We start from the raw sequence: 11,843 nt of genomic DNA on the forward strand, positions 1-11,843 counted from the left end.
CTGTGGACCCGCTCTCTGATTGTAGGAACCAAGATAGGTGCATGACGGGCTAACTCACTAAACCTGATAGCATATTCTGACACTGTCATAGTGCCCTGACGCAACCGTTCACACTCTGTGCTCCACGCATCTCGGAGAGTCTGGGAAACAAACTCTTTCAAGAACATTTCCGAAAATTGAGCCCAAGTTAGTGGTATTGCATCTGCTGGTCTACCTTCTCCATAAATTTTTCACCACTGATACACTGCGCCTGACAGTTGAAATATAGTAAAGGCAACTCCGCTCACTTTCACAATACCTATGGTGCGGAGAATACGATGACAATTCTCTAGAAATTCTTGGGCATCCTCTGTAGCTGTGCTACTGAAAGTTGGTGGATCATATTTCTTAAACTTTTCAAGTCTTTTTTGTTCTTCTTCTGATACCTCGGGCCTGACCTCAGGCCAAACCGGAATAACAGGTTGTACCGGTACTACACCCGGAACCTGACCAACGTGAACCTGCTGCTCTAGAGTTGTGATAGGAGTCTGAGCTACTCCCCCAATCTGCGGAATGTTTGGGGCAACAGAGATCAATCCCGCATGAGTTAATGTACCAAGCATACTCAGGAACTGTGCCAAAGTCTCCTGAAGTCCGTGTGTAACAACAGGTGCTTCTGGTACCTGTCTCCCAACTGGAGCTACTGGTGGCTCCTCAACTGTTGTTCTGACAGGTGCTCTAGTCGTAGCACGTGCCCTTCCTCGGCCTCTACCTAGGCCCTGGCCTCTTGCAGCCCTAGCAGTATGTGTAGATGCCTACTCAGCTAACCCAGTAGTACGTATCCTCACCATCTATGAAAGAATGGAGGTACAAAGGTTCAATTTCTAAATTCAACAGATTCCGCACGACAGGAATGAAAGAAATGAAAATTTCCTAACAGTTCTGTAGCCTCTTGAAGATAAGTACAGACGTCTCCATACCGATCCGCAAGACTCTACTAGACTTGTTTGTGACTCGTAGAACCTATGAACCTAAAGCTCTGATACCAACTTGTCACGACCCAAAATCTCACCACAAACGTCGTGATGACACCTAGTCTCTAAGACTAGGTAAGCTGATTTCCATTATATTTTTTAAGCCATTTTTTTTTAAGTAATCAAAACTAACAACGGAAATAATTACAATACACAACCTCCCAAGACTGGTAGTACTGAATCATGAACTCTAACTGAATACATGAAATGATTACGAGGACCGAATATGTAATACTGTTTGATTACAAATTAACAGTACAATAAAATGAAAAGACTCCAAGGGACTGCGACGACCAAGCAGCTCTACCTTGAATCCTTACGATCCCGATGTAACTCTGCTCAAGTCCGATATCTCCAATACCTGGCTCGGTACAACAATATGCAAAAGTGTAGTATGAGTACACTATGGTCAGTACTCAATAAGTATCAAGACTAACCTCAATGGAGTAGAGACGAGGTACAGTCAAGACACTCACTAGTCTAATACCCTGTGCAATGTAGCGGTATACAATAGTACTGAAAAATAACTAGCAATGATAACAACAACTCAACCAGTGATATAACAACAAGACAACAAGAACATCATAATTATTGCTCACGCGAATAAGGAACACAAGTACAATCAATAAGTCAAGTCCTTCAAATATAAATCCTTCATATATTATTCTTTAAGATAAATATCTTTCGAATATACTTCTTTTGAATAAATATATTTTCAAGTAAAAGTCACCATGTGACACCTCATTTCAAATCATAAAAATTACGGGTCTCAGCCCACTTTCATATTTTCCACGACACCTCGTGCCCATATTTCTATCACAATCACACGGATAACTCACGTGTCAATAATAAAATCATCATATTTTTTCTTGGCACCTTATGCCCATATTATTTTCATAACGGTATGGACAACTCACGTACCAAAATATCAATGTATATAAGATCGGCAAGATCGATTTATTTTCAATAAAGTAAGGTTAAAATATTTAAATCAAGTAAGAAATCAACAAAATGATAAGTTTATTTTAGAAATCGTTTGAGAGAGGAAAAATGACATTTCCTTTAAAATAAAGCATCAGATAAACTACTGATTTGGATATAAAATTTATTAAATTAAACATACTGAAAAATTTCTTTTATTTAAAACAACTCAATCATCAAAGACAAGTACAACCCAAAAATACAAATCCTCAAAGTCTCGTCCGAAAAAGTCAAGGTCAACACAATACATCAAAAAATACAAAATACTTAATATTAAGTCAAATAATACATCACGGAAAATACATGAATTTATAAATTACGGAAAAACAAAATAACCAAGAGCAAGTGCAAATATAGTCCCGAAGTAAGTGCTCAATAGGGGATCTCCCGAGGTACTGCCTCGTAGTCCCAAAATAAATATGCAACAACAATAATGCCCCCATGCCATCACAAATCAATCCCCGACATAGCCCCCTTGTCTCGCCACGTGTGCAATAGTAAAGTAAATGCATGCCGTGTCTCGCCACACGTGCATAATAATATTCCCACCTTGTCTCGCCACATGCGCAAACCCATATATATATATATATATATATAGAGCCCGCCTTGTCACGCCGCATGTGTATAAATCAATAGTAATAATAGCACGGCAGAAAACCTCGTGCAAACACCCGAACATAACTCCCATAATATAATGTGTCAATATCACATCTCATAAAGTGCACCTCAAGTATTCAAATATTACAACATAACATAGATTACACATCAAATGCTCAAATATTACAACTTATCACAGATTGCACATCAAGTGCTCAAATATTATAACTTATCACAAAAATCAATAATACCTTATTTTCCACAATAAGGAGCCCATGGCACGACCATAATATGCACAAAAAAATCTTAACAAAATATCCGGAAGTGAACAACTCAACAAAATAATATTTCACATAAAAATCAAGGTGGCAATCACACCAAATCATCATGTAAAATCAATTTCAACAAACAAGGATCTAGGCATGACAAATAGAGGATTTAATTAGTGCCAATAATTTTCAATTTAATACATAAGGGCGTCTAAGAATTTTTAATCAATGAAATTTACATATATATAAACCAAGTGCGTACTCATCACCTCGCGTATATGGTTTTCAATACACAAATTTCACATAAGACTCAATGCTGAAGGGGTAATTCCCCCGCTCGAGGTTAAACAAGACACTTACCTCTTTGAAGTTATGTCGATATTCCAAAATCGCCTTCTTGCTTGAATTGACCTCCGGACCGCTCAAATCTATCCAAATTAATTGTATAACTTCATTAAAATTCATCGGAAATAATTTCGGGTAATAATACGTCGACTTAAATTTTTATTCCAAAAAAATCAACAAAAGTCAATGCGGGACCCGCTTCTCGGAACCCGATATAATTTTCATAAAATTCGAACACCCATTCTGATATGAGCTTAACTATACCAATTTTATCGAATTCCAATAACAAATCGACCTCCGAATCTTAAATTTTCGTTTTTGGAAGATTTTATAAAAATCTTGATTTTTCTCCATTAAATCCGAATTAAATAATGGATTCAAAGACATAATCATGAAAATTAATCAAAACTGGATAAGAATCACTTACCCCAAACACCCACACAAGAATTTCTCTGAAAATCGCCTTCTACCGAGCTCCCAATTAGATTTTGAGTTATGAACTCAAACCCCCATTTTGGGACTTTTAATTCTGCCCATAAGTGCCTTCATCGCATTCGCGAAGCACAAAAAATATGCTGCCCAGATTTCTTCTTCGCGTTCGTGATATCCTCATCGCGTTCGTGATGCCTTCCGAACTCTGCCTTTCGCGTTCGCAAGACAAGAGTCGCGTTCGCGAAGGCTTAACGCCAGGCAGGCCCCCAACTCCCTTTCCTCTTCGCGTCTGACCACTCGCATTCGCGCAGGCTTTCCTCATCTCCTTCTTCGCGTTCGCGTCTTCTTCATCGCGTTCGCGATGGGCAAATCCCAGCCGTCCAAAATCCTTCTTCGCGAACGCGTGAGACCCTTCACGTTCGCGAAGAACAATACTAGATATTAGTTCCAGCAGTTGCAAAATAAGAAAAAATGATCGGAAATCATCCCGGAACTCACCCGAGCCCCCCGGGACCTCAACCAAACATACCATCAAGTCCCAAAAAATCATACGAACTTAGTCGAACCTTCAAATCACCTCAAACAACTCGAAAACCACGAGTCATACCCCCAATTTAAGCCTAATGAACTTTGAAATTTCAAATTCTATATCTTGTGCCGAAACACATCAAATCAATTCGGAATGACTTCAAATTTTGCACACAAGTCATATTGGACATTACGGACCTACTCCCACTTTCGAAATCGGATTCTGACCCCGATATCAAAAAGTCAACCCCGGTCAAACTTTTCAAAATTTTGAGTTTCGCCATTTCCAGCTTAATTCCACTACGGACCTCTAAATAATTTTTCGGACACGCTTCCAAGTCCAAAATCATCATACGGAGATAACAGAACCGACGAAACTCCATTGCGACGTCGTTTTCATACGGTTCCGACTACGGTCAAAATCCTAAGACTTAAGCTTCTTTTTTAGGGACCAAATGTCTCAAATCACTTTGAATCATCCGGTAACTGAATTCAACCACACACGCAAGTCAATACATATAATAAGAAGCTGCTCAAGGTCTTATGCCGCCAGACGGGACTTAAATTCTTAAAACGACAAGTCGGATCGTTACACTGTCTCTCTATCTCTGTGTGTTTCCCCTTTGCTTTCTCCTTCTTACTCTCACTGCTGTTTCCTACGGGAATTTGATTGGGACTTAGCTGTGTGAAAGAAATCGATTCAGCAATTTTCAAAAGACCGTTCTCTTCTAATTTTTCTTCTGCCTCTTCTCGCTCAAATCCCCAAATTAAGAAAACCATTAAATACCTTTTTTTTTGGCTTCTACTACTAAACAATCTAAACTAACAAATTTATCCAAAATTTCACCAAATAGAACGAAAATGAATTTGAATCCCTAAAAACCCAATCATTTATTCTTCTTTGTTTATTTGCTCTTTTCTCAAATCAGATTCTCTTCTCTAATTAGCCCATTAGAGAAATTTTTAAAATAATTATTAAAAAGTTTGGAAACATTCTTGACAATATCTGTGTGGAAAGCTTCAGAAACATCAAAGAAAGGAAGAATCTGAGTCGATGATGCCATTAATATTTACTTTGGGGGTGGAGATTAGAAGGAAGAAGAATGGTGACAGGGGTTGGGCTTGTGGGAAAGAGGACGAAGGGATGGGGTGGGGTTCTTGTTTTTCTTTTAACAAAAATTTTCAAAAGATTTTTTTAAAAGAAAGTTTTAAGTTAAATCAACGTTCTTCTTATTTGTCACTCTAGCGTGTGAATTACACGCTTATTTTATATTTTGCTGCCTTTAAATTTTATGTTTAAATGACATATTTGAGATGTGATTGGAGTGTTCAACTGAAACAGACTTAAAATAAGTGTCTAAGTGAAAAGTATAGATAATTTTTAAGTGGCTCGATGTATTTTTCCAAAATGCCCCTTAGCGATGAAAAACAGAGCAAATGTACGTTATTTTGAATGTGATCTCAAATATACCCTTCTCATTAGTGAATTAGATTGGATTTGCCCCTCAACTATGCCTACGAGAAATAGAATAAATTTCCCCTTGGTTTGAACTTGGCCCCAAATATATCCTTATCATGAGTGAACTAGTTTATATTTGCCCCTCAAAATTATTCGAATTCATTATTTTTTATCAATCCTTTATTTTGAGGTTAAAAATTTGCTTTCTATTTCTAAAATAACCTAAGGAAGAATAAAAAGAAGGAAAAAAAAAGAACATGTGGAATTGTTTTTTTCCAGAAATACACATCAAAAGCAGATATTTACTAAATATTTCATTTTGTTCAAAGGACAACTAATAAGTCTTCTCTCTTTTAGTTTCTATCTTTGTGAAGATCAGTACTCTAATGTCTACACAATTACAATTATATGAATAAAATTAGCTCAAAAGGAATAATAAAATTAATAATTTATAAATTTTATTCTTTCTGGCATGACCGCAATCATAATTTCTTCAGCAAGATCAAAACTTATTGTTAAGTGTACATAATAACTCCTTGCAATTTCTTCATTTACTTTTAATTATTTTTTATTGATGTAAACTTACGATTTATAATTGTGTTCTTGCTGGTTATTTATTTTCCCATAAAAATAATTTGTTGCCTAGAATTCGTGTTATATTTAACGGTAAATGGTCAAAAATGCCCCTCTACTATTGAATATTGTTTAAAACTACCCTCCGTCGTACTAATCAAGCAAAAATATTCCTACTGTCTTACTATTGAACAAAAATACCCCTGTCTTAACGGAGGTGCCACGTGGCAGCAATCTGATAGAATTGGTCCAACCGATTTTTTTTTGTAAATTTACCCGACCCAATACCCTAAAACCCATCTAAAAAAGGACCTATATAAATGACACGTGGCTAAACAATACCAAAACTAAACATAAAAAGTGGTGAATACCTTTAATACCAGAAATTACCGCCGGCAACCAAATCCATTACATTTCTGTAACCAATCTCTACACACAACAAACATAACATATGCTTAGTACTAGAATCTTCGCCGGCAGTTAAACGCATTTACTCCTAAACCGTACATCTAGCATTCATCTAAATCGCCTCCGACAACCAACAAATCGGGAGTAAAAAGTAATCCAAATGAAGATGTGGATCGAGAGGTCTCTTTCCGTTGCTTGGATACCGACATCTCAAATTTCAGTTCGTTTTATCAGTGGGAAGTCCTTCAAAATGCTCTGAATCGTGTTGCACATGGACAGAAACTCCGACGAGCCTCATCCGATTGTTCTAGCAAATTTTGCTCCATCAGAATTCTTCCCCCAGTTCAGATTCCCCACTTTGTGAAAGCTCATTTCATTTCATTATTCCAGATTTCATGAATCTAAAAAAATAAAATCTGGCAAACTTGACATTGGCGGCCATGGAGGTTCCGCCCATTCTCGGCCATGATATGATGTCTGAGAACTTTATTGGATAATGGCCAAAGTGGGGCAGCAAATTACATATTTGGTGGTAGTAACTTATCCGAATTTTGATGATAGATATGGTTACCATTTAGATTTGAGAAGATGTTTCCTCTTTTATTTGATTTAGAAGAATTGAGTTTTGATTTTGTTAAACAACACATGTGTTTGGAGAGGAAAGTGTGCGTTGGTTGTTATGGCTTCATCGGCGGTGGAGTGTAGGTGGAGGTGAGTGCAAAGGATTGATTAAAAAAAGAGACAAATGAAAAAAGATTTAGACTTATTTTTTAGCTAGGTGTTAATGGGGTCTTTTAAATGTTAATCGATTTTTTTAGGTGGGTTGGGTCGGGTAAGTTTAGATTAGTTGTTGCCACGTGGCACTTCCATTAAAGTGAGGGTATTTTTGTTCAATAGTTAGACGGGAGGGATAGTTTTGCTCCATTAGTATGACGGAGGGTAGTTTTAAACAATATTCAATAGTAAAGGGGTAATTTTGACCCTTCTCCGTATATTTAATAGTTGTTAAACTTCAGGAGGAGTGAATTTTTTTAATAGGGAAAAGACATGAATATGATGAGTAATTAGATGTTTTAAATGGGTAAAAATAAGAAGTTGGATACCGTTAGTTTAGAGGGGCAAATATAAGCTAGTCCTCTCATAATATGAAGCATATTTGGGACCAAATTCAAACGGATCAAAAATTTATTCTATTTTTCATAGTTGAAGGGCAAATTTAAACAATCCACTAGTGATAAGGATATGTTCGAAGCCAGATTCAAAAAAAAAAAAAGAAGCAATTTTATTCTATTTCCCATAGTTGAGGAGCATTATTTGCCCCTTTCCCTATAAATAATAGTAAAAAGGATAGATAACATGTAAATATCAAGAATAACAATTTATATTACTTTAGAAAACATAAAAATAGAGGGTAATATTTGGGCACTGCGTCTTGAATGATGGAGTTCAAATATGCAGGCTGGATGGAAATGAGAAAATTAAATGAACTTTAGAAGATTGGATTTAATTTGTTCGATGCAAACTTAGTTTTGATCCCTTGTTTGACTAAAAGTATTTGAGTTAATTTGGACAGTATTCAATTGCCTTTGGCCTAGCTAAACTATATTTAACTGTAAGTGTGTAACTCAAACTATAAATGGACTCCAATTTCATTACCCATTATTCAATCAAATCCATTAAAAGCCGAAGCAAAATCCAAGTTAGAGAATTGCAATTTTGGGATGTAAAAATCTAATCTTAAGAGTTTTTCCAAAAGAGTAGATCCCTTTAAAGGTTTAGACTTGGAAAAAAATGTTTTGCTTACCAAAAATTAGGATAATTTTTCAATAACTTAGATTGATGCTGCAAAGGTTGATAAGCAACATTCTCCTATATCATTTTCACATCTCTAAGGGTCACAGGTACCAAACCTTTGCCAATATCTTTGAAGAGTAGAAAAGTCTTATACTAGCTAATAGATCATCATTCAAGAAAATATTGTTTAACCTGCAAAAGGGTCAAATTTGCCCTTTATACTAAACGAGTTTGAGTAATTTTGTCCTTCGTTAAACTTTTGGGTTAATTTTACCTCCTCCATTATGATAAAGTTCCGTTTTTGCCCTTTAACTCGTAGAGCCAACCAACGAAAATTAATTTGAATACGTGGAGTCCATCCATTTCACGCCAGAGCTCATTTAATGACAAAGGCAAATACGAAATGATGATTTACTAACCATAAGGATGAATAAGCCAAACATTTAACTGATGAAAAAAATTGAGCAATTTCGAATAGCAAATGGATAAATTTGAACCTTTTCCAGACCGACCTCAAAGGTATGGACACTAGATCTTCAGAGATAGCAATAGAAAATTCAAGAATGATTTCACAGGAAAACATTGGGAAGTGAGAATTGAGCTCGAACATGCTTCTTCATCGAGATTTCAAAAGAAAAATGCAAGGAGAAAGATGAAACCAAATGCAAGAGCCAACTGGATATACATTTTACTAAGAACCTCAGCTAAAATGACAGGCTCTAGGTGTTGCAGGTTTCAGTTGCATTTCAGAAATCTCTCAAAGAGCTGCTGCACCTAGAATATAATCATATATATAGGAAGCGGCGAGCTTGCGCTTTCAGAAAAATCATCTCAACTTGCCCTTTAGCTTCACTACAATCTCATACCACGGAGGAGAGCAGTTTGGACTTGCAGAAAGACCATGCCCGATAGAGAAAATTTTTGTGTTCAATATCAGACAAGAAGAAAGCAAGCAACCACTGTCATGAGAAATACAAACAGTTCAATGTACAGAGAAGAACAAGGCAGTAAGTAATGAATGCACTTGGAAACACTAAAATTTAGCTCACATTGTGAACAATTGAGTTTGATCTGACAACATCAGTACTATGTTATACTTATCCAATGAACATAAACAGAGAATATTATGAACAAAATGAATCAATTAAACAAAATTGCATCTCCAAAGCAGCTAAAGTTTCTGCTTTTTTTAACACCAATTTTGTTGTCTGAGGAAATTTGATGATATCATCGAATTCCCAAATTCAGGTGGTGTTCTATACTATATACTAGCTAGTTGATCTGTCACAAAGTTACCATCTTTTGACACAAAAATCATACTTCCATCTGCAGACACAAACATTAGCTTTCAAACTTGCATTGAGATCATTCTTGAATCTTGATATCCAAATCTGAATCCTGACTAGTCTTCAAAGTACAAAATGATGATCAATGTTTACCTTTTCAATCTATCTACTGATCATCAGGCACTTTGTATAAATCAGCTGTAATTTCCGTCAACCACAACCCTGGAAATAACGTCTGCAAAATAGATAAACCAAACATCAACATCACATTACACTGTATACCAAAATGATCATCAACAAAAACAGCAAAAACAAAACAACTATGCCTCAATTCAAACTAGTTGTGATCGGCCATATAAATCTCTTATTTTCATTAAGCTCAATTTTGATTCGTTTAATTAGAGACTATCATAAATCAAAGAGAAAATTTAACTTACGTCCAAATTCTTTTGAACAAATTTAGCTCGTTTCTTGGGTCTACGAGGGGGTCTATGTCCTACCATATCCATGAAATCATCCTCGATCTCCTTCCGCGAAAGGGGAACCGAAAACTTCACCCTCTCTCTCTTCTCACCGCTGGTAGAAGCTCCGGCCGCCGCTCCACCGGCAAAACCACTTCGAAGTGTCGGAGATTTGTTCTCCGTCCTTAATGGCGACGAAGCATTAGCTCTGTTAACCTCAATCTTCAACCCTCCTTTCGATCCGCCGGTGCCGGGAGTGAATCCGTTAGGCTCCTTAGAAGCCGCTCGGCGAGTCCTTAAGTTCCACGGCCTGGATAAGTCGACGACATCAGCTGCATCCGCCGTCACAGTTTTCGCCGGCGCCGGCGATACTTCCTTCTCCGGTTGCTCATTCAAACCTTCTTTGAAAATCGCGTCTTTCATCTTGTCAGCTTCTGTTTGAAGATCAAACATAAGCTTCTCTCTCATAGCTCCGATTCCCTCTCCACTATCGCCGGCATATACCGACCTGAATTTCCGACTAAACCGATCATTTAATCGGTGCCGTTCCACCGCCTCCGGTTCCCTCCGCCGTCCGATCGATTCTTTATTATATGGCCTGCGATGAACGGTAGAGATTTCTCCGTCGGAATCAACCTTAGCGCACCTCAAGAACTTCTGGTTCCCCCACTTAAGCCCACATGGTAAGGTGAAATTGTGTAAAGGCTTTGATCTTTCTGGTCCCATCGCCATTAAAAGTCTTAAGACAATTCAAATAGCTAAGACTCAAAGCTCCGTTCTTTAACCTTTCTTTCACTTTGCTCAATTGATCAACAACAATTTATAGGAAAATTAATATTAGAGAGGGAGAGAGAAAATGGGTTTCATATTCTTGTATATTAATTTTCAAGCTTTGTCCCTTTCTTTTTTGGTTTGTGTATTGTGTTGAGATGAGTTTACGTGAAATCGCCGGGAACGTAAAGTTTATATAGGCAGTCAGAGGAGGAGAGAGAGAAGGCGATTTTAACGTTGGGGTTCTGAAAATCGTAGGTGCTAAAGTGCGCGGTGGAGTGACGTCTTCAATTTTTATTTCCAGGGTTTTCCATTATACGACGTCGTTAATTTTTTTCTTTTTTTCTTTATTTATTAATATTTTATGCGTTTTAATTTATGTAAATTAATTTGATTGGACACCTAAGTTTTAAAGTTGAAGTTTGTGATATTAAATATATTATAATATTTATGCGTTAATAAAATTTTAAATTTGTGATCTTAAATAAATATTTATGTGATTATAAAAAATTCTTATTAAAAATAAAATAAAAAATTTAAATTGATTGCTTCAAAACTTAGAAAGTATCGTTCTTTATTAAATAAAAAAAAATAAGTTCACGTAAAATTGTTAAATTTTTATTTTATTTTTTGACAATCCACGGGCTTTTTTTCCCTCCAAGGCTACATACGCCTCAGCAGCTCACCTTGGAGAATTTGATGAAAACACTATGTTGTAAAGTTGTGACAATGTAACAGCGTTAAATGGAAACAGTCAAGTGGACGATATGAAAAAGGATAAACTTTTCGATATTTTGCGTTTAATTATTTAAAACCATTTATCAATTAAATTTCTTAAAAGATCAATGACACTAATTGTATACAGCACGAGATCGTTTGGTAGGATGTGTTAGGGAAAATAATATATGTATTAACTTTAGTATAAT

The 11,843-nt window shown here is 36.4% G+C and overlaps 1 protein-coding gene across 1 annotated transcript; it reads right to left on the minus strand.

The window, feature by feature from the left end:
- Positions 1 to 8,829: 8,829 nt before the first annotated feature.
- LOC107775313 (uncharacterized) lies at positions 8,830 to 11,187 on the minus strand. Its single transcript, XM_016595038.2, has 3 exons — positions 10,123 to 11,187; positions 9,839 to 9,920; positions 8,830 to 9,358 (listed from the first exon to the last, which is right to left on the minus strand). Exons 1-2 carry the CDS (start codon positions 10,876 to 10,878, stop codon positions 9,852 to 9,854), a joined length of 825 nt encoding a protein of 274 aa, XP_016450524.1. The 5' UTR covers positions 10,879 to 11,187; the 3' UTR covers positions 8,830 to 9,358; positions 9,839 to 9,851.
- Positions 11,188 to 11,843: the final 656 nt, after the last annotated feature.

The sequence above is a fragment of the Nicotiana tabacum genome, chromosome 12, assembly GCF_000715075.1.
Source record: "Nicotiana tabacum cultivar K326 chromosome 12, ASM71507v2, whole genome shotgun sequence".
NCBI classification, from domain to species: Eukaryota; Viridiplantae; Streptophyta; class Magnoliopsida; order Solanales; family Solanaceae; genus Nicotiana; species Nicotiana tabacum.